At 47.0% G+C, this 27,507-nt stretch overlaps 1 protein-coding gene across 4 annotated transcripts in view; it reads right to left on the bottom strand.

Moving 5' to 3' along the window:
- LOC102573871 (zinc finger protein 385C) overlaps positions 1-27,241 on the bottom strand; it is a 240,369-nt gene extending 213,128 nt beyond the window's left edge. For 2 of the 4 annotated variants that reach the window (XM_059726941.1, XM_059726942.1), the window contains exon 1: positions 26,970-27,241. In XM_059726941.1, coding sequence (XP_059582924.1) covers positions 26,970-27,015 — 46 coding nt within the window. In that variant the 5' untranslated portion in view covers positions 27,016-27,241. The remainder of the gene's footprint in view (positions 1-26,969) is intronic. The other 2 variants (XM_019476479.2, XM_019476445.2) reach the window with 2 other exon arrangements.
- Positions 27,242-27,507: the final 266 nt, after the last annotated feature.

The raw sequence follows: 27,507 nt of genomic DNA, 5'->3' as shown, positions 1-27,507 counted from the left end.
TTGGTCCAATTCTCCAATTTGTCTAGGTATCTCTGAATCCTAGCCCCACCCTCCAGTGTATCTGCTACTCCCCCCAGCTTGGTACTAGAGCTGTGCGAAATTTCGCCTGGCGTTTCATTTCAAAGCTGTTTTGATGCATTTTGAGCTCCAAACAGCGAAATCAAAACAAAACAAAAGCCCTCAAAACAGCTTTGTAACGAAACAAGGGAACTCGAAATGTTTTGAAAGTTTTCAAATGTTTCGAAGCCAGGCTTACTGGCTTCAGCGCCGGTCCCTGTGGCAGCGCTGGGAAGATTGGTGCTTCCGCTGGTCCCAGCCGGCAGCACCTGGCTCCTCTCATATGGCAGGCAGATCGGGGGCTTCCCCGCACCCCCGGGAGGGCTGTGGGGGCTGTGCCGGAGTCCTCATGCGGGTGCGGGCCCCCATCTGCCTGCTAAATGACAGACAGGCATTAGGCACAGCCCGCACCCAGTGCTGGGAAAATGGGTGATGCCACCCTGTGCCATCTATCTCCTGTCAACCAGCAGACAAATCAGGGGTACGTACCCCCGGGAGGACTCTAGCACAGCCCCTGCAGCCCTCCCGGAGGTGCTGACAGGCCACCGATATGCCTGCCAGCTGACAGGAGCCGGGTGCTGCTGCCTGAGGCCAGCAGAACCAGGGCAGATCAGCTTGTGTGGGGACCCGCCGCCTGGATCGCAAGATGGGGGAGGGTCCCCGCATGGACTGATTTGCCCTGGCCCCATATCGGAGCTGGGTTGAGGAGGGCGCCAGTCCCAGGCAGCAGCACCTGGCTTCTCTCATCTGACAGGCAGATCAGGGGCTCGCACCCCCGGGAGGACCCTGGCACCGCCCCCACAGCCCTCCCAGGGGTGTGGGCAAGCCCCCGATCTGCTGCCTGCTGCATTTTATGTTTTTATGGGGGAAACATCGAAACAGCGTCAAAACAGCAAAACAGTTTTGACGAAACAAAACAGAACAGTGGTTTCGAAATTAAATGAAACTTGAAACAAAACACTGTTCCGTCAAATTATCGAAACAGAGGTCAAATCCGAACGGTGCTGTTTCGCGCAGCCATACTTGCTATCATCTACAAACGTCCTGAGAGTGCACTGCATTCCATCTTCCAGATTGTTGATGAAAATATTGAACAAAACTGGTTCCAGGGCCAACCCCTGGGACACTCCACTTGACACCGGCTGCCAACTAGACATTGATCCCTTGAATACTGCTCTTTGAGCTTGATGATTCAGACAGTTTTCTATCCACCTTACAGTCCATTCATCCAACCCATATTTCCTTAGCTTGTTTGCGACAATGTGGGAGACAATATTAAAAGCCTTGCTAAAGTCAAGGTATATCACATCCACTGCTCTCTCATCTATAGCAGACTCTCAGTTGCCATTTAAAAGAAAAAGTTTCTAGACTTCACTGTTAAGCTTTTCTTTCTGCCCATGTTACCCAGCTGTTACCAATATAGCCAGGCCTGCCTGAGCCTGCAGAGACCCTGAGACAGTGAAGACATATCAAGCTTGACACAGGTCACAGAGCAAATCAATGGAAGAGCTGCAAATAGAACCCAGAAGTCCTGGTTCCCAGTGCTCCAACCCCCAGACCCCATGCTCTCCTTTACAGTAAAGACAGTACCTTTGCTAAAATGTAAAAGGAATATTAATAAATTGGCCTAGAAATTCAAATAACCAAATTTTATATATTTACATTTTTTAAACAAGTCTGTCCCTTTGCTATTAAAAATGAGCCCATGCAAAGATAGCAAACAGTATGTTCCACCCACTGGCTTTCTAGAAGTATTTGATACATCTGCTAAAAGGTTATTAAGTGTGTTGGCTAATTACCTCTTTCTGAATGGGAAAGGACAGGAGTATGATACTGAGTCAAGAGTTTCAAAAAGGACGAAAAAAGCCTGTGGGCTGGGGCTTTGAGGACTGTCCCTGACGCACAATGTTACAAGACTGGAAATGCAATTATCATTAAAGGGCCCCTCCCTGCTGCTTCTCACTTCTTAAGTCTTTGTTCCCAATTTTGCCTCCTAGAAGAAACCAGGTATAGTGACCCTTAAGGAGCCCTGTGTAAACCTCCAGCACTGCATTCTGAAAGCTTCAAAACTGCCCTTTCAGCGCACTCCACCTCTCCCCAAGCAAAGATTAATCTGAGTGTCCTTTAATCCCTCCAAGCCCTTTCATAACGATGCTCAGAAATAAGCCCAAAGAGGTTCCTAATACTTCTCGAAATTTGGAGCTGAGATATTTATAGGTTGCTGCCCTGGCGTGCGATAAAGCACACACAGCTGTGATGTGCAGAAGGGATCTAGCTGAAGAAGCAGCTTCTGTTGGGTGAAAAAAATAAATAAAACTCTTTACAAAGAGGCTGAACATTTCAGCCACGATTCCCAGAGAAAGCCTGTCATTCCTGGGGCAAATGGTGCAAGGGCCTGGGGAACCAAACTCCCTGAAGTTAGAAATCCACCCTCCTCTTAGAGCAGTGAGGTCACATGCAGGGTTTGGGGACCATCTTATACAAGGAACATGGAGCAGGAAAAAGAGCAGTCACCAGCCATTGCAAACACATGGCCAGAGCAGCCGCTGCAGGCAGGGAAGAAAGACACCCAATAAGCTGATTCCACAGCTGTTTTACACAGGACAGAACATCTGCATCTAAGGCAGCAGTGCCCATGGAGCCCAACCATTGTGGCTACTGGTCATGGATGAAAGGCCTGAAACATGTCCTATATGGTTCAGAGCCAGGCAACACACTAGCTGATGCAGCCAAGCTAAGGCTCCATTCATACTGCAGCCCAGGTCCCAGCTTGCACCATTCACAGATGCAAAACAACTTTAAGCACAGCTCACATCTATATGCCAGGGCATTAATAAGGCCTGCAGCTAACAGTGTTTTGACTCTCTGAGAGACCTGTATAGTCAGTTAACTTTTAACTCAGGGGTGTCAAAGATATGGTCCTCAGGCTGTACCTGGCCCATGGGGCTCCTTGAGGGGCCCAGAATCCAGTGAGTGATGGCTGCATTAACTCTATGGCTCCCTAAACTGATATAGTTGCTGGAGGTAGGTCCAAATTCCCATGGTCCTAATCCAGCCCAGGGGCAGAGTAAGTTTGAACACCCCTGCTCCAACTGCTCTACAGCACTATGGACAGTCACCTACCCTGGCTGTGTAACCAGCTTGAGCATTCTTCCTTTCCCCCACTAGCCCTACATGCAGCTCTGGATCTGCTTGTCCTCTGGGTAGCTGGGGCACTGTAAAACAACTCCCCTAATGGTCCTGAGAGACATCCTTGGTGAGGCTGTGCGGGACTTGCAGAGGCACAGCTGCAGTGGCAAAGGCAGGACACAACGTGACCAATGCAACTTGTGGTCAGTCACCAAGACTACCTATAGATGATCAGCAATTCAGAGCCCCACAGTCCCCACAATGGACCATGTGGAGCACACTCCACCCTGCTGTAGGACCAGGAGCACAGCAAAGAGGGGTGGCTGGAGTCTGGGTCCAGATAGTGCTTAGCAACTGAGCCAATTTGTCTCCTGCAGAATTTTGTCCAGACAGTCCAACTGCTTTCTTTAGAGAATAATGCAATTTAGCAGCTCTTGTTAGGTGTGACAAGAGAGCCTGTTCCTCTGCTATCCAGCATGTTTGAAGGAAAATGCCCCTTCTTGACCTGTCTACAGGGCTCTCAGCATGACTCCAAGTTCCTACCTGGCACGTTCTCCGTTTTCATTTCCTTCCTCAAGTGGCAGCTATCAGCATTAACACTGCCAGCCCTTTCTCCTGCACAGATACAAGCAGGGGCCTCTACAGGGACTTCCTCCGCCACTGTCATTACAGTCTGTTTACAACCCGCCCGATTCAGTGCAAATATTGTTTTCTAACTTCTCTTGCCTTTGTGCGTAACTGCACACTGCTCCCCTTCTGGGCATGATTCCCAGCCCAGCAGCCAGCTATCACCACAGTGAGTGGCTGCAGTACCATCTGGTGCCTTGCCCTCTGAGCAGGTCTTACTGTTTCAAGTTTCTCCTCACTTGGCCTACGTTAGTGCTTAGCCCCAACACTTTCATCTGCTTTAAAGAAAAGCCCAGGGATATTTAATTTACCCCAGCAAACAAACCTCATCCCAAGAGCTGTAACTGAACCACTGTGATGGGATTATTAAAGGATCCTATGCTGATAGCTGTAAGGGGAGAGAGGCAGGGGATGAGTCTGGATCAGCCTGGATAGGCCCCTCATTAATACTCGTCCCCTTAGCATCTGCTCCAGGTTCAAAGCCCCAGCATAGGGCTAGCATCTTATGTAATTTGGTACACACTAACAGCAGGCCTCAGCCCACCAGGAACTACTGAGACATACAGGCTTATTTGTTACGTAGGTGCAATGTGCCTAGTCTCATCCAGAAACTACAAGCCCCCTTCAACGGTTAGAGGGAAGCCAGTAACTGCGTAACAATTAAATTCTTGGGACAACAGATGAAAAAACAGAAACGGGAGTTAAAGGTGAATAACCAGGGTTCCCAGGGGCACACCAAGCAGAAAACACCAGTTAGCCCCCACTCCCCCTTGAACACATCTAAGGACCTTGTGGATCTCACCCAGTGAAATCCTGCCCAGAGACATGCACGGATGAATGAGAAGACAGCCGCACAGAAGCCTGGGTTCCCCTGGTCAGTGCTGCCTTTCTGGTCTCTTTCTGCCTCATTCTGGAAAAGGGTATGGCGACTGCATCTGATTCCACAAACCGGGTTGGGAGTGGGCAGGAGAGAACGCAGCTTGTTCAAACAATGCATCTGATACATGCTGCCTGATTTTTCCCCACCAACCTTGCACCCTGGGGAAGGCTGGAACGAAACAGAGCTCATAACCTGAACACACACAGGCCAGCTGCACCAGGTAAAGAATAACTGTTGTCCTTCTCTTTCCATGTGTTCAATAAACTTAATCAATAAAGCATGTCTTTCAGAAGACAGGGTGACACCCCCACTCTCTACCACAGACCAGGCAAGCGTGATTAACTGTAATGGGGTGGGATTTTTTTTTGAAGAGCTCAGCCCCAGCCAGCTCTGCTCCCATTAGTCAGTGGAGCAGAGTTTGAACTATGCCACTGCTTTTGAAAATCCCGCCCAGAGGCAGGAATAAAAATCTCCATTACTTCTTCCACCGGCCAGCAGAAACCCCTGTGGTTTCCACTGGGCATCTAACAGAAAAGATGCATTTCAAGAGGCTCCCATAGACTGTGCACAAGACCCACTAAAGCTGGAGGCCTGCATTCTCTTCTGGAAGGAAGGGGACTATTGCTGTGCCTCTGAGAGACTAAAAACCTGAACTCTCCGAACACTCCTGACCTCAGGCAAAGCACTCACTAAAGGCAACGGGTATTCTGCTCAAATCAGGACCAAAGAAGCGACTTTCCTGGGAAAAGGGGGTAGGCTTCATGTCCCTAGACTACTGCTAGCATCTTGCTGTATGCTCAAGCAACTATGAGCACAGAACAGCTTGTGAAGTTGTCACGCCCATGAACCTGTTACTGATGTAACACAAATGCCAGCTAGTTACAGCCTTATCCATGGAGTTTGCTGCAGTAAATCAATAGACAAATATAAACCTCAGCCTAAGCTTTCTCCTGCCATTGGCTGTTTTGTAGACTGACTAAATGCATGACCTCCTCACTCCCTCATTCTAAATCTTTCTGTCTTAGAGAGTTGCACAATGCTTTTAATTCCTAATTTGCAGCTTAAATAGGCCCGCCTGGCATGGATGTCAGGGTGAATCAGCAGAACAACTCTGCGTCTCTAGGCCAAGATTTTCAAAGTAGTAATTAATGGTTTCAGGAGCCTCAGTTTTTGCATCATACAACTGGAGAAACCTTAAGGAGCTTGTCTATAACTCAGTGGTGGCATGTCCTGGCCAGAATGGGCCTCAGCCTGCCCCAACCATGCCCTGCCACCTGCATTCACAGATACTCCAGATCTGGAAGTCTGCTGGTGAGGATACTCAGGAATGTCTTTCTATGGCCAGTCTTGAAAGTATGTTTAAGAGCAGCTGCAGGGGAGGAACCCAGCACAGACTCATCAGTGAGCTTCCAGATTTGGAGTGTGCCTGTGGGCACAGGTAGGACATGCTCAGGCCCATCCTGCCTGGTACACACTATCACCATCACACCCATATAGACAGACCTCACAGAGGCCTGGCTTCCAGATGGCAGATGGTCTCTGAAAACAAAGCTTCTGTCAGAGGCATCTCAGGGGGGAGAATTGAAATGCCCCAAAGCAATAGTTACATTTGAAACTCTGGGTACCCTGTTAGATCCTAGCAGCAGAACTCAAGGCCCTACTGGCTTTGTCCTATGCTGGAAGAGGGAGCCCCCTGCTAGGATCTTGTTTTATGAAAAGAGCTATAGAAGTGACCCTCTTTGTCCTTATGTCAACCAACTGACAAAGAAGTACCACCCCTCACATGCCCTTTACCTAAAGGATACCTAAAAATGTTACGGTTTGCTTGGTCCCAACAAAGGCATCCTTTTCACCCTTACACCTACCCTAAAAATAAGCATCTTGCAAGCAAGACCTTTTCCCAACCCTGTGACCAACAGCAAAGGTTATGATGCGACTCCCACTGTCATGTCTCTCATTAATTTGTTTCCAGTCTTCTCAGACCACTTTTCTTGTTTGGGAGAGGAGCGTGCTCTTTCCCCTTTTCCAAATGAGTGTTCTTCTGCGTCCCTGACTTTATTGCTGTCATCCGACTCACTGCCATCACACTTAATCCTACCCAGTGAGTCACTTGTGCATCCTCATGCTGCAGCTGTTCAAGTGCCTCGAAAACTAATCTGAGACTCACAAGGCAAGTGGAAATAGCCAGGCACCCGCTTTGATCACCGGCTTTGCTGGAAAGCACCCCCTCCTTGAGCTTATTCACTTAGCAGCCTTCTTGTGGATCTCAGGATGGCCTGTTCAGACATCTCTCCCAGAAGTACTTCTGTATTTTCTAAAGCTTAGTTCCTTTCATGTGGCCAAGCTGCTGTTTAGTGCACAGCCATGCTTTACATAGAGATAGCCAGGCAGCAGTCCTCTGAGTAGAGAGAAACCTGCTGAAGTGGTATGAATCCCAAAAATCCACACCTGAGGACAGGACGGCGATCCAGGCTGACCTTGACAGGCTCAGGAAATGGGCGGATGAGAACCTGATGGTGTTCAACACCGAAAAATGCAAGGTTCTCCACCGTGGGAGGAAAAACCTGAAGCATACTTATAAGCTCGGTAGTGCTACACTGGTTAGCACTACAGATGAAAGGGACTTGGGGGTCATGGTTGACCACAAGATGAACATGAGCCTTCAGTGTGATGCTGCAGCTAGTAAAGCGAGCAAAACGCTGGCTTGCATCCATACATACTTCTCAAATAAATCCCGGGACACCATTCTCCTGCTGTACTCGGCCTTAGTGAGGCCGCAGCTGGAGTACTGCATCCAACTTTGGGCTCCACAATACGAAAAGGATGTGGAGAAGCTTGAGAGGGTGGCAGAGGAGAGCCATGCACAGGATCAGAGGTCAGGAAAACAGATCTTATGATGAGAGGCTGAGAGCCATGGGGCTCTTCAGCCTGGAAAAGCTCAGGCTCAGGGGTGACCAGTACATCAGTACAGGCTAGTAACCCATGTATAAGCTTGCCAGGGACCCTAACTATATGTGTGTGCCCATATGGACTTGCTTTTGCTAGGTTTTTTTCCCCTCACTTGTACTGCAATTGCATTTTTACTCTCCCATGTAGACACCTATAAGTTTATCGGGGGTGCTCATCAGGATCTGGGGGAACGTTTGCTCACCAGAGCGCCCCAAGGGATGACAAGATCGAATGGTCAAACTCTGCTGCGACCGATTCAGGCTGGACATAAGAAAGAACTTCTTCACTGTCCAAGCCCCCATGGTTTGGAATAGATTGCCGCCAGAGGCGGTTCAAGCACCCACTGTGAACGCCTTCAAGACACATTTGGATGCTTATCTTGCTGGGATCCTATGATCCCTCCTGACTTCCTGCCCCTGGGGCAGGGGGCTGGACTCGATGATCCTCCAGGTTCCCTTCCAGCCCAAATGTCTATGAAATCTATGAAATTTTGTGGCACTCTTGCTCAGGGCACTCATGCTCAGGTGGTCTTGTCAGCTGAACTCCCGAAAGCTGCAAACTTGCTAGCAACTCATTTCAACCTGAAAACTTCCTTGTTCCCTAGTACAAGGCAAAAGCTCCTTTCTTTCAGGAACCCACATGAGATTTGATTATCTTCTCCATGGCTCTAATATTAAGACTGCAGCTCTTCTACTTGCATCTTTGCAAGAGTGCCCATCACTATGGCATGCTGCATTATAGCCATTCTAGCTTTCCTAAACCTAAGGGGATTCAATGGCCGCTAGGGCTTTTAAATAATTTTATCACTAGATAGGAAGTCAGGGCTCATGGGTTCTATTGCCGGCTCTGACACTTGGCTCTGTGTGTCACTAAGTCACTTCCCCTTTGTATGTCTCAGTTCTTCCCTTCCAGCTTTATGAGTCTATGTATACTAAAAAAACTCAGCTATGGTTTTTCATAGATTTCACAGACATTAGAGGCTTGAAGGGACTTCATGAGATCATTGAATCCAGCCCCCCTGCCAGAGGCAGGAAGTCTGCAGGGATCAGATGATCCTAGCAAGATAAACATCCAAATGCCTTTTGAATGAGTCCAGAATAGGTGCTTGCACCACCTCATGTTTGTGCACCTAACTGTTCTAACACTGGAGCAATCTTGAAAGGATCTCAAGGCACCCCAGGGTGCTGTTTCACCCTGACCGAGAATCACTGGGCTGCAACCATCTGCTTCCCAGGCCAGCGAAGCACAGCTGTTGCTGCCTAAAGGAATTGGACAATTGAACACCATTGAAAATAATGGAAACTGGGTGCCTAACTCTCCCAACAAATTCCTTTGAACCTCTGAGCAACCACAGGCAGCAATCACATTCCTGAAGGTTTGTAGCAGAAAGTTTCTTTTCAAAGTGTTAAGGGTAGATCTGGCAGGAATCATCAGGTTTTGTTAAAAAGTTCTTTACCTTAGCATGTGAGCAGTGTAGCACCCTTATGAGAAAATGCTGCAGCCATGTTGGTTGGAGATGTGCTTCCTTTTTGGGGAGCTTCTGCAAACTGCTGGAGGCTTGGCGCTGCTTCAGCTAGGCTCTAACTAGCGTCAGTTCTTATTCTTTAGAAATTAAGCACTGGCACTTTTGAAGTCCTGTTCCTAAAAGAAATGATTGCTCAAGTGCTGCTTTCAATCCCCACCCTCTTCCAGGACTAGCCTGTCTATGTAGATAAAACAAGTTATAGTAAGACATACCTAGGCTGCTCATCACTAATTTCTCTTCAAATGGGAAGCCAGCTCACACAACCCTGAAATCTCCTACTGCTTGACACATTGATAAATCCAGGAAGCCAATTCCAAGATATGAGTTTTTGAGCCTGAGTTACAGACAGAAAAAAATCCAGAAGTTCACAGCTAGACAAGTGCCTGCCTCTATTTCTAGCATGTACAGTACTGTGTAAGCAACAGGCTGAGAAACAAGGTTGGTTTTTAAGTGTTCCAGAGTCCATCAAAGGAAACTTCAACCATATAGTCAACAGTGGATCGTCTGTGCTGAAATGCTTTCAGCAGTTCAAACAAATGCAAAGTACCAGTGCTCCTGACCAAAACAAACACTGCCAATACATCTCTCCCTACGCCACGTGTTACTCAGGGAGACAAAGCATAGGCACACTGGAGAACAGATTAACGGTAAAAAAAATAAAAAAATAGATTTGATTCATCAACAGGGCAGCCAAACCCACCTGGGCCAAAGTTGTTCCTTTTCCAAACAAACATGTAACCTGTTAAAAGGCTTCTATGGGCGAAGCAGTATAGAACAGAACTAAATTTCTGTATATTGGTCCCCAGCTGACAGCTGCTTGCCGGCCAGTGCAAAATGAGGTCATGGTTCCTAGCTCTGTTTTCAGGCACACACAGATCCCATACCAGGAAGCACAAAAGGCCTCACTAACATCTTTTCTCGGAGACTTGGTGCACAGAGTGAGAACTGAAGAGGCCCATGTGAATAAATTCTCCTCCAAAGATCATTAGTGTCTTGTTTTGTACAGATGGTAGTTTTGGTAACTGCTTTGGTGTAACACATACTCTACTAAAGTCTAAATGCAACATCATCCATCACCCTAGCAGACACAGCATCAGAACAGGACTCAGAAAAACCTGTTTTTTGCTTGGTTCTGCCACTGGCTCATATTTCTGCATCTCTGTTGCCATCTGTGGCTCAGTTTCCCTGTCTGTAATGTGAAGATATTGTCACCAGCTGCCTTTGAGAACTGCTAAGGAAAAACATGCTATAGTAGATAGGTATAAATTGACTCAAATGGTTAATAGACAGATTGCCAAAAGACACTATAAAAGGTGAATTAATTTACAGCTGGGGTGTTTCTATTGGGGTCCTGCAGGGATCTGTTCCTTACCAAATGCTGCTCAATACCTTTACCAATGATTTGGAGGAAAAACTCAAATTGTTGCTGTTAAAATAAATAAATAAATAAATAAGTAATAAAAATAAAAAAACCCAGCAGATGACCCAAGTGCCATCACTAGCTATTGGAAGAGGTCAGTTATACAGAACATAGATCATATGGTAAACCTAATTAATTTGAGCAACTCGTGTTTTAATGCAGTCAGCCACAAAGTCAGATACCTCAGAAAAAAGACAATTTTTTGCCTGACAAAAGGAGACTGAATCCTGGAACGCAACAAAACCGAAACAGAATTAGACAGAAAACTCTGTGAAGTGCAAAACAGAGCAAAAGTGAGCTTTTAGCGGTGTAAGCCCGTGAAACTCAAGAACAACTAGAAAAGTAGCATTAATGTCATATAAAGCTATAGGAAGCTCTGAGAGCTGCTGGGGATGAAAAAGGGATGTAGCACTAAAAAGGGTTCAGAACAGACCTACAAGAATAGCTGAAAGTCTGGAAAACCTGTCTTAGAGTAAGAGGCTGAAGGATAAATGTCTATCACTTTATCTGCAAATAATGTTAAGAGGTGATGAGGCCAAGGCCTACAAGCACCTACATGGAGAAGGGATGTCAGAGTAGACACCTGTAATTTAGCAGAAAAAAGGAGGTGGCTATGGGCTAAAGCTGGATGAATTCAGCCTAGAAAGAAAACAAGTACTTCAAGTGCTGGAATCTGGCTATGAGGGTAATTTACCCAAGGACACTGCTTCTCCATCCCTTGAAGTCTTTAAGACATGGCCAGTGCCTCTTTCAAAGATGTGCTATACAGCTGCACTAACCCAGAACATCCATTTAACATCAGAAGTGACAGTTTCTGCTCTGTGGTATGCAAGAGATCAGAGATCATAATGGTACCTTCTAGCCTTGACATATCTGAACCATGTGTATTACAGTAACACCTAGATGCCCCAACAGGGTTTGAGGAGCCCCACTAGCCTACGGGAGCTGTGTAGTCACATAGCAAGAGCCAGTCTCTATCCCAACTACTTTATTATCTAAATAAACCAGTGGCACTCTACAACCAACAACCCTAAAGCTAATTGGGCTGAAAGACTGGTGCAGGCTCAGTCCTCAAGCTGGATCTGGCATGTAGTATCAGTCCACAGAAAAACCCCATTTGCAAAGCGTAATCTAGTGCACAGGGCCACATTATCTAGCCCACAGGGCTCCCCATGGGTCTGGGAATTTGGCAATAAGGGACTGGCAATTAATGTTGCCACTGCTACCCTGCTGCCAAATTTTTGGACCCTATGGGAGACCCGCCAGGTGGATGACATTGTCTTGTGGGATGGATTTGGCCAATGGGCTGGAGGTTGAGTACCACTGATCGAAGTCAGAGAGACAAAGGGTAGGAGGGGGCGGCATTCTGCTCAATGTTGCAGAGCAGGTCAGTGGCAGAGGCAAAAACAGGACTCACCTCTCCTGACTCACAGTTTAGTGCCTTAGCCATGAATTCACTACTTTTATCAGGCTAATGCATCATACACTTACTAGACAACTCTATTCTAGTCTAAGAGGGAACTGGGAATTTTTTACATCTTTAACTGCTATAATTCCATTCCTTTCTGCCCCCTCTCTTCTTCATCTCTCTCTCTCTTCCCTTATGTGCCTTGCTGATTAAATGAGGAAAGAGCAAAGGATGCTCACTGTGATGTATGAGGGAGTGGTACTAAGCCTTCAATTATTTTCTGCTAACTTGGTAGAAATTCTTGCTTAAAATATATACCCATGAATTATTGCTTCTGCTTGCAAAGAATTACAGAAGCAAAGTCATCCAGGGAACAAAATGCCAGAGCTCTATGCAACTTCAGGTGCCAGTAATTACTCACATGCTCAAAAATCCAGGGGAAGTTATTTGGTCAGGGCCACGGAGACACGTTCACATCCAGAACTTTAAATCACCCAGGCCAGCCCTCCCGAGACCGTGTGCATGTTTCTCCAGCACATGGAATTTATGCAATTACAGTGAGATGAGCTCTATAATTTCAAACACATTTCATGGCCTTGAGCCAGGCCGCTTCGTGCTGAGGTCCTGTCATATCTCACAAGCTAGAAAGGTCTGGCTAGATCTGTACCTGCTCGGGAGACTGTCAAGGGACACTTCCATGGGTCAGCAGTCAGCTCTCCTGGCTTGGAGATGCGGGGAGCCCTGACCAGGCAGCAATGTGAGAAGAGCATTGACTTTAAATCTTTTTTGAGCCAAAGCAGTAACAGCAAGGAAGGACTAAGCAGATGTGCTGTCTTTAAACTGACATCAACAGACCAGGTTCTGTCTGCTTACAGACACTGATGGACGTGGTCACTACATCCCTTGTTTGACATTAAAATCAATATACTAACCCAGCATCCTTAGGGTGCTCATGGAAAATAAAACTGCTGATGGGTACTCTTGTGGCTTAATGAACAAGAAACATAGGCAGGAAAGCCCTGGTAAGGAGAGCTGTGGATTCCCCTGTGGTCTCAAGTCTGTGCTCTCTAAACCCACCTCTCCAAGCAGAACATGCAGACCAGTCATACCTGGGCATCAGACAAATCGGAGTTGCTTCAGTGCACAGCAGCAAACTGCATGATAGTAATGTAACAACATCCTCTAAGACTCTGTTGATTTCAACAGCTGTGACGAAAAGAGGAAAAGTTTTGAGAAAATGGGGACAGCACTAAAGTTAAGTGACTGCTGCTGTTCCCTCCCCCACCCCACATATACAAATACACTGTTAATGAGGAAGCTCTTAGCAGGGCCACGCGCGTACAGTCTCGGGTGGCTTTAACAAGGCTAAACTGTCCTCAAAACTCTTGCAGGACAGAATACCACTGATCAGTGTCAGAAAGGTGTGGAGGAGGCTGAGGAGGAAAGGAAGAGTATTCCCTGCAAAGAAACCTGCCTCCTCTTTACAAAGTGCTGGTGTACACACAGAGCTCTCCCACCTGCTGACAGGACACTTCAACTCTGCACTTGCTTCTCCAGTGTGTTTATTCCACACCATTTACAATGGCCTGTGATAACCTCCAGGCTGCAGGTCAGGCATGTCCGAGCAAAAAAGACACTTCCTCTTTAGTCTTTCCTAGCAATGAGGCTTCAGTTTGAGGTTGATGAAGTTAGTGGAAAAACTCACCAATTTCAAAGGGTGCTGAGTTGTTGCAAGTAATTTTCTTCTGGCATCATCTCTTCTGGCCAGTCAGCAACCATCCTGACTAGTGCTGTGGACATTAGACTTTCAAAGGAGTCTAAAGCAGTGAGGTACAGTAAACCAACTGAAAGCCAACAGGTGCTCAAAGCCCATTGAAAACTGAAGGAGACTGGGCACAATAGTCTTTTAGGCTCCTTTGAAAACTGCACATGGAGGAATTGTCATGCTGGATCAGACCAGGGATTCACCCAGCCAAGTGTCCTGTCTCTGACAAAAGCCAGCACTGCATGCTTCAGGAGGTGAAATATCTTGTAGCAGGTAATTATAGAATAACCTGCCCCCAGGGAAATTTTCTTCATACTTATTTTACAGCTGGAGCACAATATAAACTTTATATTTCCCTTTGCCCAGTACTTCCTGTTACCACCTCTGCTCAAACCCAGCCTTCCATCGTGTTCAACTAAATGGTTGAACCGTTCTGCCTTTGGCCTCTGCCCCAGGCAAATTCTTCTAGGAAGTTCAAGCAAAAATGCAGTGACCGTTTCCAAGAATGAGGCTAGTGAGTTATGCCACCATCTAACAACAAATAAGTATGTAATACAGTGGTTTGGAGCATGAACCTGAAGTGCAGTGAGCAGGGGTTGTTTTGGGGTCATATGCAGATTACCTAGACAAAGTCTACCTGAAAGTTTAGCTGGCACACAACCCCACAATCCACCTCTTATGCAGCACTTCTTTGGGTGTGTCTACATGGGAGAGCAAAAATGCAATTGCAGTAAAAGTGGGGGAAAAAAACCCCAGCAAAAGCAAGTCCATATGGGCACACGCATATAGTTAAGGTCCCTGGCAAGCTTATATACGGGTTAGCAGCCTGTACTAATGTCTACACCATCACTTCTTACTTAGCATTGTAACTAGTTGGATGAAGGTGAGAACAGCTCCACCTTCATGTTACTGCGCAGACCTCCTTCAGTGGTAGGACCTCCTCAGGGCTCTGCGGCCTACGTGGTTCTAGACCACTGGTTCCTGGACTGAATTAAAAGGACTAGGTGACTGCATGTAAAGGCTTAAGTGACCTGAGACTTGGCTGCTTCAAAGACCACATCTCCCATCAATGCCACACCAGCCCCATTTCATCTTCTGTAGAAAGATCACAAAACAGAAAAAAAAAAAAAAATCAGGGCTGCTCAATTTCATGCAAGTTCTGAGGTTTTAATGATTACCAGATGGGCTAATTAGCAGCACACCCACAAATACTACACCAAAAACACTGCAGCTCTTTTCACTGTGAAACTCGTTTCTACCCTTTCAACAGAACTTTTGCTTCACAGAAGCGCCTGTTGCTTAGCGAAATATTTGAAATCCAGCTGCTGCCGCCGAGCCCATGCACCAAGGTTGGTTACCACACTGGGAAAAACCTATTCAGGCTCAGCAGGGTTGATTTTTCTCACCCTTATTAAGTGCTTGGAGTCCTCCTTGCCATCTAGCTCTCATAACAATCTCTATCTTTCATTCATTTTAAATGATTTGCCTTTAAAGCTGAGAGAGAGAGAGAAAGGTATTTGTTCACAGAAGCAACATTTACCTGTGAGGCACCACTCAAGCCAACACGCCCCCGAACTGCTGTTATGAAAAGGCCAGAGACACATTTAACATACAGGGTTTTTCTAAGACATTAGCCAACACGGGGATATATTTGCAGGCACAAAGAGCGCAAGGGTTGTCTGGTTCACACAGGAAAGTCCTGGCTTGCCTCCCTGACTAGTGCCAACATCCATTATTATTTATTGGCTTCATAATTTGTACCCAGGGACCCCAACTGAGCTCAGTGCCTTGTTGCACTAAGCATAGAGCAAAAAACTCAAACCAGAAGTCAAAATGACACACAAAGAGGTGAAGAAAGGAAGCAGTGCTAGCCTCACTTCATAGCTGGGCAACTGAGGTCCAGAGAGACGAAGTTATTTGCTTAAGGACACACAAAGAGTTTGGGGCAAAGCAGGAAAGCCAGCCTATACCCATAAGCCTGTGGGCCAGTCTGCAAAACCCACAGTCCATCCTCCCTCTCTTGAGCATCTTAGGACCCATCTCTACTAACCCCCAGCCAGCCTTCAAATTCAAAGTCCTTGGCTGCAAGGAGGAAAAGCAATCTGTAAACTGGGACGTCTCTCTTATTCCAGTGGTTTTGTACAGTCTTGGCAGACCTGTGGTTATTAATTTAGATTTCCAATTTTAGTCCCAGTGACATAGGACAACAAAATAAACTTTCAGTACTTCATTTTATTCTTGTGCCTCACAAGAAAGTGACCCATTATCAATTACTGTCGGGCAAGCCGTAACTATTTCCTCAATTAGAATGCAGTGACAGTTCCAAAACACAGGAGAAGAGAAAAAGCCTTATCATGTGGACAATGACCAATTGAGAGGCAGACTCAGCTGAATCTTACACAGGGGAAAATAGCTGGTATTGGACAGCTCTTCAGCCGAGCAGACTGAGGCAGAATAAGATCTACTGGCTGGAAGCTGAAGCCAGTCAAATTCAAACAAGGAATAAAAATGGGGATTATAAAGCAAGGGTAATTAACTACTGGGACAGATTACCATGGAGCGTGGTAAAATTTCCATCTCCTTGAGTCTTTAAATCAAGCTGGTTGCATGTCTGGCAGATACCCTCTGCCTCAGCCTCAGTTTACTGGGCCCAGCACCGGAGTCAGGAGGCAGAAGTTGCTGGCCTGTGCCTTGGCAGAGGTGACAGAGGATGATCCTCCCGTTCCCTTCTGACCTTCTAATCTCTGCAGGACTCTGCAGAGCTGATTTTATTCAGCTGAAGTTGTTACAGAATGTAAAAGTTAAGCCTGAGTGATAAATCTCTTAAGTTTATTTCAGGGCTTTTCATCCCTCAGAGCTCTCCAAGGATTCTTTGAACTGCTAATACGAGGATCCCTTCCACTCCCCCTACCCCACCCCACTCCACCTCCATGATGGGAAGCAAGCTAGGAAGAAAAGAAAGCTACTGCATCTCACTGAAATTACAGGGCAGATGAGGGAAGCAGGGCATGAAATTCAGACACCATGTTACCCCCTATCCTCCTAGGAAAAAGCCTGCAAGAACCCAGAAAGTCCTGAGGTATCCAGTTTCCATTTCATATAAAAGATAGTCCCTTGGGCAACACTGCAACCCCAAATACAGCACAGAGTCATTAGGCTTGGCACTGACAGAGGGCAGAATACTCCCTCCTAGAACACCAAGACCTCTCTTCCTTTAGGCTCTCTTAAGAGATGTCCCACATCAACATGGGCCAGTCTCTTTGCTGCTCAGTCCACAAGACCTGATGAATCTAGGGCTCCCTGGGCCAAGGCCAAGATACAGGCTAGGCACACCGAGTGCCAGAGCCTGCAGTCTGCATGAGCCACTCCACCCTGTTAAAGAGAAGGGTGGGTCAAACAGCTCTGTACCCTCCACTCAGCCAGTGAGTTGGCACTTTCTCCATGTCTTTTAGCTCCTAGTGAACAGCCTTCCCTATTCCCCATGCCCCAACTCCCCTGCTGCTCCATGTGAATAGAATAAACATTGCATCAAATCAAAATCCCCCACTCTGTGAAACAGAAAATTAAAGACTGACCATGGAGCCAAGCTGAGCAAAAACTAGATTGGTTTAAGTCCTTCAGGATCCCAACTGCTGGTAAAAGGAACCCAGCTGCTTTTTCTACAGGAAAACAGCATACGTACATTTTTGCCTTCAGAAAGTACCGTGAAGAAGGAATTTGAACTCATCTTTTAGACACTCATGCAGAAGCTGCAGCTCTCATCAGAGGCAGACAGCGCACAAAATAACACTAAAACTTAACCTCAAAACATTTCTCTTGCGATTGCCAAGTGATCCTTTTTATCAACTAATTAACAACATTTCCATAATTAGGCCACGGAAAATGAAGACTCAGGAACGTTCCCATTTCAAACAAGAGCAAATCTGTTCCAATGCAGCTTAAAGTTCAGAGGCAGACAAGGTTCTTTGGCTAAATCCGACGTCTTTTATTAGACCAACTCAAATAGTTGGAAAAATTGTTCTTAGCAAGCTTTCAGGCACCCCCCCCCCCTTCATCAGGTTGAGAAAGCATCTGCACCTTTTACCAGCTATTCTCATTCCCTGCAGCCCCACCACCCTCTTGCCTCCCATCCTTTGACTACAGCTACATTAATTCCCACTTTCCCCGCCACACCTGCTGACCACCTCAATTTACATTTTAACTGACTGGCTTTCCTGCATATGTATTGGCCTCTGGCTGCTTTACCACTCCATACAGGGAGAGCACAGACCATCTGCAGATGCTTCCTCAGCCTGACAAAGGGTGTTTGTGCCCAAAAGCTTGCTAAGAAGAATTTTTCCAACTATTTGAGTTGGTCTAATAAAAGATATTGGATTCACCCAAAGAACCTTGTCTGCCTATGTCCTTAGACCAACATGGCTACAACCAACAACCCTTCAAAGTTCAGAGTTCATCTCTGGCTTTGCAGAATACCTCAAGCTTGTACCAAATTTACCTCCATTTGTGCTGTGCAGCTGTCAAATTGTTAGATTGCCTTTTAAAATGGAATTGTGCAATATCCTCTCCCACCTCTGTTTACAGAATGAGAGGCTTGTGGTGCTTACCCACCCTATATGAGTTAATGTTATTTGTACTACAGTAGCACCTGGAGACTGCAGCCCCTCACACCATACCATGAAAGGCACTCTTTATCCCTCTCAGGAAGTTCTCCAGAGGCTGGAGAGGTGTGGTTGATAAGGCACACAGTTGACAACCCAGCAGTCACAAGTTCAAGACCACAGCAGAAGCACTCATGGTGCAGCCATATCAGAGTCCAAAGAATCTGCAAGTTCTGCTAAATATGTTATCACAAGGACAAGGGTACAGGAAGGAAGGGCAGTTCTCTAGGCCCTGTTGCCACAGTATATGAGCACCTGTACAGGATGGCATGGCTATTATGCCCCTTGGATGGACTGACATAGCATGAATTGCTCAAAAAGGCACCTTAGCTTATTCTGTGTTTTGCCAGCCCAGTTCTGTTTAGAGGTATGGAAAGTTCAAGTACCCTCTACCCAATGTAGCTATGCCAAGAACCACCTTTGACTGGAAGCAGCTGGGCCAACAGAAGAGGAATGTTGTGGGCTCAACTCTTGCCATTCAGGGAGGTCATAGATTCATAGATGTAGGGTTGGAAGGGACCTAAGTAGATCTTCAAGTCCAACCTCCTGCCCTGGGCAGGAGAGAATACTGGGCTCATATGACCCCAGCTAGGTAATTATCAAGCCTCCTCTTAAAGACCCCCAAGGTAGGAGCGAGCACCACTTCCCTTGGAAGGTGGTTCCAGATCCTAGCCACCTTGACTGTGAAGTGGGTATAAAAAAAATGTTCTGCTAAGCATGCCCATCAGTAGAGGACTCTGCCAGTCCAGGTATGGCAGCAGGAGCCCCTTAACACAGACAAGTCCTGGGAATGAAACCCAGGCTACCCATGTCACGAGTTAGGGCTCAGTCTGCTCCATGGCCTCCCTGAACAGGCCCTTCCATTCACCTGCTTTGAGGGAGAGAATGCTTGTGTTTCAGGGGAAAGGAACTACTTCATCTGTATAATGTGGCTGATCCTGATAGAGTGAGCACAGATCCCTTCTCTACCGGCAGAAACCTTACAAATCCATGAGCTTCAGGAAAATTTAATTTTTCCATAGCAAGAGATTGTTTGCATAAGCTCCCTGAAGGAGTCCAGGTCTCTTCTGAGCCTGGCAGCATTGGTGGCCTGTCTGACCGACCACTGGTCTGTTCAGAGGTAGGATAACAGCCTGGAAGGACTCAGGGCCTGGGGCAGCATGAAGTTGGATCAACTTATACCCCTGTCAAGAGCCGAAGTGCTTGTTAGGTGAGAAAGGTCAGGTCTGGAGTCAAGGGCTATGGCCAGGGGCTGGGTAAACATGATGGGATAGTTTGGCTATGGGAAAACACTAATGCTTGTATGTGCTCAGAGTAAACTCAAAGGCAAACGCTGCCCCTGCGGCATCCCATGAGAACTCTGCGCCAGCTTTTTCGCAGGAGCAAAGAATTTCCCACTGCACATAAATAATTTCCCCATGCATCCACTGCTTGCCTTTAAAGCCTCTCGAGATGCTAGTAGGCCCCCTAAATGCAGATTTTTTTTTATGACTCTCAAGTAAATTGTTGTGGTGCTCATAAAAAATGAGCACTTGTTACCATGCTACCACAGACCAAAATTTCCTTGAGAGCACAGATGTAATCATTCTTGTGAGGGGCTTCCTGACAAATAAATTATGGCACTATTTTGGAGGCAATCTAAGAACATCAGACTAAGAAGCAGCCTTTGTATATCACAATATTATTCCTAAATTGACAAATAGAACCTTGTGGGCTTCATTACTCTGCTGCAGGCTGCCCATTTTGCATTTTTTACTTTCCCGAGGCATGATTAAGGGCCCATGGTACAGTGGGCTCAGGGTTCGGAAACTCCGCATAGCAGCGCATGGGTTTAAGAAATAAGAATAGCTTGGTGGGATTCTACATTTGTTTAAAAAAAATAATCATGTGGCACATCTTAGGAGACTGCTGAATTTTCAGAACTCAAAGCAAATACATTATCAAACCAAGAGAGTCATAAAGCGTCTCTGTCACGGTTTGTAGCTCATCTTATAGAGGCTCTGAATGCATGGCTTGCACAGAAGAAGGCTTACGGTGCATAGGTCACTTAAAAAAAAAAAGCCCCACACACATTTCCATAGCTGCCAGATCAATTAAAGGCCAAAGGGAAAAAAACTCAAAAAACTAAGAGCTTTGTTGTGTGGTAGACGTCTGGCAAATTAGACATAAAATCCAGTGCCCCTTTCATAGCCATAAGTTATCAGCAAGCATGTTCAATGCATGCTGCCTTGGAAAATTATTATAATTATTGATACTTTATCATTACAGTTCCCTTGTCAAACATTAATTGAGACAATGGTGGGGAAAATCCGGGCCCTACTGAAGTCAGAGACTTCTAACACATTATCTCCAATGAGGTCAGGATTTCACTCTTTATAATTAAGCCCATCACAAAGCTGATTGTTAATTCAAATTCCATCTACAGTCTGTGGAAATAAAAATAATAAATAAAGGAATACATTCTATTAACTTCAGGGATGTTACTCAGCATTTATACCCATCTGAAGAGTCAGGCAGGAAAGGTCGGCACACAAGAAACCCACCAGCAGTCTGGTTGAGAATCGCTGGCTCAGACTGCAAGGTCTTTGGGGTAGGGGCTGTTTTTGTTTCTGTGTCTGTACAACACCCAGCACACAGAGATCCTAAGCCATGGCTGTGGGTTTCATAAATTTCACAGATTTCATAGATATTAGGGGGTGAAAGGGACCTCATGAGATCATCGGGTCCAGCCCCCCTGCTATAGGCGGGAAGTTAGCCGGGATCAAGTGACCCCAGCAAGAAATATATCCACCTGTTTTTGAAAGAGTCCAGAGTAGGTGCTTGCACCACCTCTGGGGGGAGTTTGTTCTAGACCCTGGACACACGCACCATCAATAACTTTTTTCTTATATCTAGCCTAAATTGGCCTTCCTGGAGTTTATGGCTGTTAGATCTTGTTATTCCTTTGGGATAACAACAGGATGGCCCAGGAGGCTCTGGTGAGCAGCTGTTCTCCCAGGTCCTGATATAACTCCTCTTATGTAATTGTAGGGTTAAAGGAGCTCCCACAATTCAAAGAGCCCACACCAGCAAGCAGGGCTAGAAGGCAACATTGCAAACAACCTCCAACTGCAGATACAAGGAAGGTGAAAGAAATCCCAAACAGAGAATTAAATGTAGTACTTCTATTTAGGCTGTTTAATATTGTTCTATTAACTGCAATATTTATACTCCTTCCCTCTAACAAAAATATACTCAGCCTGTCTCAGTTTGGTGTCTTGACTCTTTGGTCTTAAAAAAAAGAAAGGAAAAAGCTCCCAAAGGGGAGGAGTGGGGTGGGAGGAAAGCGGTTAAAAATAAAGGTCCCCATTCAGTCAAGTGCTTAAGCAGATGCTTAACTTTAAGCATGTTTGAATCCCACTAACTTCACATGCCAAAACACTTGGCTGAGCAGGGGCTGGCTTCTTCACGTGGGTCAAATTCAAGCCTAAATGTGAACACTTTGCTGAACTGGAGCCATAGCCTCTAATTTTGGTTGGACTGGGAAAAAAAAGCAGGGCTAAAGTTCCCATGCTTTTCAATGCAGAATGCAGGGCAGGGAGTCATATGTTTTTCAGTGGGAGAAGGGTGGGTCCCCTTGGCTAGAGCACTACTGGACCGAGCTCTTGGGAAGCAACAAGGCCAGAGAAAAAGGTGAAGGGGTTCCAGGCACACTGGGGCTGGAAAGAAGCCCAAGAGTGGGACTCCAGGCTAAAAAAAAAAAGGAAAACACACAACGGGGCTCACATATCTAGGCTGATTATTGCCATCCAAAAAGGGAAGCCCTTTGGAGGGCACTGGAGGTCGGTGCAAGCAGGGATCCCTTTCCAGCCCCATTTCTCCCATGGCTCAACTTTCTATTACCATACTTTGCTCCAAAGATCTCTTTTTCACTCACTCAAGCCCAAACACAGCACAGGAGGGTGTGAGTCTGCAAATATTCCTCCTCAGCTTGGTTGATTTTGGCACCTGGGTCCTGATCCTGCAACATGATACAGATCCCAGTACCTGGACAGATCCCCACATGGGCACCAGGATCTGGTCAAGCAAATCCTAACACAGGGTTGGGGCTAATACCATTCCAAATCTGCATCTTGCATATGCCTCTCATTCACCTTAAAAAAGACATCTCTTCCAGTTGCACATGTATGCTAGAATATGCACACATGGTATATGCATGTTGCATATATGCTTGCTGTCTCCAAAGGGCTGGACAATAAGGCACACTTGAGAGTGATTGTGTTGTAGTTTCCACATAGGCCCATTCCTTACACCAACCACCACTTCGCTCCATTGCTACAGGTGCAGCAGCCTTCCGCCCTCCATAATCCTGTGAGGCCTTCCCAAATCTCCATCTAGCTTGTTTGTCTTCACGGATCATACTTGGTAACTCCTCCTTTCCTCCACCCCTAGATATTTTGCTGCCCTGAAAAGTGCCTTGACATTTGGTTTACATGGGTGCTAGCACCCAAACAAAAGGGAAGGATAGTGCCTTGACTGATCTGCTCCCCAAACTCCAACCAACTTGAAAAGCCTGGATGCAAAAGAGTAAAGCACAAGAGGCCTATACAACTGCACCATGCTCTGCACCCATTACGTTTGTTGAAAACAAAGCAGCCCTAATAAGCTCACATTCTCCCTGATGATTTTGACAAAGGGTGCTAAAGAAGCTGAGTTGGACACTGTCTAAAACAGCTGCTTCTCAAGTTGCTTAGAAATGAAAAAAAACAACAAAAAACAAATGTAAAGGGAGCAGGGCTGGAAGCCAAGCAAAGAATCTGCCCCTACATGCAATAAATGTAGGACCTTGCCACAAGTGTGTTTAATCTTTAAAATACAATGCTGCCCCCAATGACACCGATGTGAGCTTTGCTACAAACTCCAGAAGAAGCCGCAGCTGGCTTCAGAGTGCAAAGTTAGATCAGAAGTGACTGCTTTTAGACTCTCTGTACTGGGTGGTTAGCTTAAGGCTTCCGCTCAAGGATATATAGGATTATGGGAAAAGCTCAGGCTCCACTTTTTTTACAAAAATATATATTTCTAGCCCATGTAGTTACAAAAAGCTATGGAAAAAATGACCCCCTTGAGGTTCCAAACCCAACACCCCACATTTTTAAATTCTAGGAGTTTTGAGTCCATTTCATGATTTACCAACACTTAGGGGCAGCCCTTTTGCCCAGGTAAAACATCCATCTAGCATTTTACTTTTTTCACTAGGCACAGCCAAAGGCCTATCAGAGATGGTGAACAACTGCAATAGCTCGGTCACTTTTGCAAGGACACGATTTGCATACGCGTAGCCGAACAGTGTTAACATTCCCCCCCTCCACATTCAGAGACCTCCATGCTTGGGTTCCTACTCAGGGACTTAAGAAAATAATTTCTAATATGCTGAGGGTCTTTTAACCTACACATATATTTTGCCTAGCCCATTTCTAAATGAACTAGCACTGTATGCAAGGTGTTCAAGCATATCATCCATATAGTTACCTTTGGAGGCATACCAGACACAGAAATTATTCTTTTCTTATTATGCCTTAGAACTATTTCAGACAAACGGCTTCAAGAATTCAAACAAGATGCTACAGTAGCCACTACCTGGTTGGCCAGTTCCATTTGAAAAACACCTGCAGCTGCTTATAATAAATATGCGCTTGTGCAATTTATGCAAGTTATTTGGTGAAGGAACACGATGGGGCTGGAAATCCAGCACGAAGCCTGGTTTAGTGGACGTGTATTACATCATGAGCCACTTTCCATCGTACTTTTAAGATCCTGTGCCCCACAGACAAATACAGAGGCTTAGACAGAATGTTCAGATGCTCTCATCCAGCACTTGAAAGTTATCCTTGCGCAGTAGCTGGCAGCACAAAGCCTATCACTCACATCCCGAGTTTTCCAACCATTCAACAACTCACTCACCTCCCTAACTTGACAGATTACAAGCAGCCCTACCCTCTCCAGCATGACTGCTCATAGATTAACCACAGGCATCGGACTTTGTAGAGTCAGGTTGTCAGAGGAGTTGAGCAGTGCCCAGAGTCATACTAACCCTCGGCACATAGATGAATTTCACCCTGAAGAACTCAACATATGCCCTTCCATGCTGGAAAACTTTGCTCACAGACCTCAACTTAAACACAGAATCACAGACAATAGGTTTGCATGGGATGGTCCTGCCTCAAACAGGAGATTGGTTTAGATGACCTCTCAAGGTCGCTTCCAGCCCTACTCCTCTGTGATCCTGACTCCATCACAGTTTGTTAAAAAGCCAATTTATCACATTGAAGATAAACTTTGTATTTCTGTGCTGGAGGGCAGAGGGTGGGAAGAATATCAGCTGCACGTCTCTGTCACATTATGTTTAGATCAGCAGTTCTCAACCAGGGTGCATGAGATCCTTTCAAGGGTGCCATGGGATGCCACACAATGTTAGGTATGCAAACATGATTCACAAGATAAACCCAGAGATTTCAAACAGAAATCCATTAACATCAAAAGCATTCAGGCCTGTTCCGGTCTTTCTGAGCTCTGCAACAGGAGAACAGCTCTACTCTATTTCTGTAGTCAAAAATGAGTGAAAACTAAGAGCTGGCATGTTCCAAGAAGTGCCTTAAGCCTATCCAGGGTGCCTCAAGCCTAAAAAAAGTTGCAAACCATTGGTTGAGATCCTGCACAGGGCTCATCCTTCTCCTATTTGAATCTCACATACTCAGCATTGAGCATGGACAGCTCTGCCCACGCATACTACCCAAGATAAACCAGAGACACAAATCTTATTTTTAAAATACTTGGGACTTACTGTTCAGGCAATTGAAAGAACTCCTGCCCCACCCCACTATCCATCACTCACATAATTCATTGAGACCTTCACAGTAAGGTAGGATGCTACCAACTTAATAAGTAACATACATCCACCAACACATCTGGGGAGAAAAGGTGGGAAACCTAGACAGAAACTTAGGCCCCAGTGTTACTCCTTTCTGATCACATTCACCCCATTCTCTGACTGAAGCCATCCAGCCACCTAGCCCTGCCCTTACCTCAACCACTCACAGAAAAAGCTGTAGTAAGGATTCAGCAAACATCTTTCTCTTTAAAAAAAACACTGAGTACCCCTTGTGAAGAGAGCCAGAAAGCCCACAATTTCCTACACAAACCTCTGCAGGACCAAATCAGCTCTTAGAATAGGAGCCCTCTCCTATCCAGCAACTGAGCTGCAGGGAGCAAAGATTATGTGACTTTGCACACTGACTGCAGCAGGCTGACAACTTTGCTAAGGTAACCGAGGACGCAAGAGTTATTGGCAGAGCAATAAAATCCAAGCACTGTGGTCATCACCAAACAATACCCTTCTAGGAAGAGCACTGCTCCCTGAAAATGAATTAGTAGCAGAAAGAAAGGGTTAAAGTGAAATAAGGAGGGGATTTTCAAAGTTCTTCAAGGTGTGTTTCTCTGTTACATTTATACCTTTTAAAATTAAAAAAAACAAACAAACCCAAAAGAATAGGAATAAAGTTGGAAATCCCATCACACACATGTCTCACCAACACACACACAAGTCAAATGACAAACCAATCCAAATGGTGGCTGTTAAAGAGCAGATCCATTCAAATAGTCTGAGGTTGCAAAAGTTTGCATTTCCTTTGGAAATGAAAGTTTGGGCGGGCAGGACTTGGGGGAATGACACAATCTCCACACAGGAAAAACACCTGCAAACTCCATCACGCTGGGAACATGGGACCTTTCTGGCTGCAAGATGTAAACACATGAAGAAACAACAGGAAAACAACCCAGTGCATCCCAGCAATCACTTACACACGAGGGACAAGAGCCCGGTCTGCCTTTGGCTCACTCAGCTTGGCACCACTAACCCTGCACAGAGCAACTCCCCTTCCTGATTTCCACCAGTGCCTCGCGCGGGAGGAGAATCAGGTTTCGCCTGCTTTATCCCCTTCTCTTCCGAGATCATGTCAGAGCGCCCGACCTGCCTGCCCCGCATCCGACCCGTCCCACCCCATCAGCTCAGCATCCCACCAGCCTCCCTGCCTCTGCCCAGCGCATCGTGTGCCATCTGCAAGGGGTGGGGGGCACTTCCCCATCTGCCTTCAGGACTTCCCATGCAACCCCCCACAGAGGGAAACCCACAGCCCCTCCCCCCGCAGACAGGGGATGCTAGAGGCTCCCACAAGCTCTTTGCATCCCAGGCGTTTACAGTTCGCTTCGCTCCTGTCCTGCAAGAAAAAATAATCAGGTGGCGTACTGCAACAGAAAGAGAAAGACCCTGTAGTAGCCCTCACCCCCAGCCCCAACTTTTGCAGCTGCAAGTCCCCCCACCTCTGACGGATGCGGAGCTGCCTCCCCAGCCCAGGCGCCCCCGCCCCCGCGCGCCAACTCCGCCGAAGGATCCCGAGTTTGGCTTCGTGAAGCACCGCTGCCCCTCGCGCGGCGTGGCCCTCCGCTCCGCACCGCCGGGAGGGGGGGACGGACGGCCGGCCGGCGGGCCGGCCGGCCGGCCGCCCTCCCCTCGTACCTGGCCAGCTGCTCAGCAGTGCAGGCTCCGCCGCCGTCTGCAACATCCTCCCCTGCCCGGAGCGGCGGCAGCGGCTGATCGCTCTGGAGAGGGCGCCGGGGCCGGGGCTGCGCGCCTGCGCCCCCGCCCGCCGGAGCCCGGGGGGGGAAGGGGGAAGCTGCCGCGCCAGCTGTGCTGTGCCGTGCCGCGCCGCGCCCGTGCCAGGCCAGAGAGGGGCACCCCGCTCAGGCTGCTCCTCTGGGGGGCACCGGGGCTGCGAGAGGTCACCCAGCCCCACCCCTGCCTGAGACAGCGCGACCCTCATCCCAGCCGCGCAGACCCAGCCAATGCCCTCTTAGCAAAATGACTCTTGGCAGGCAGTCACCTGCTTGGAGCAGGGGGCTGGACCAGATGACCTCCTGCGGGCCCTTCCAACCTGGATTTCTCTGATGACATGGTCCGCCCCGATCCAGCGCAAGACCTAACCCCCAACCTGCCACCTGGACCGCACAGGGCCAGTCCAGCCCTCAGGCCAAGTGGGCAGTTGCCGAGGGTGCCA

This window comes from Alligator mississippiensis, chromosome 4 (genome assembly GCF_030867095.1).
Source record: "Alligator mississippiensis isolate rAllMis1 chromosome 4, rAllMis1, whole genome shotgun sequence".
In the NCBI taxonomy this organism is placed as follows: Eukaryota; Metazoa; Chordata; order Crocodylia; family Alligatoridae; genus Alligator; species Alligator mississippiensis.
The sequence above is the reverse complement of the archived record's forward strand: the minus strand, read 5'-3'. Positions and strand labels throughout refer to the sequence as shown.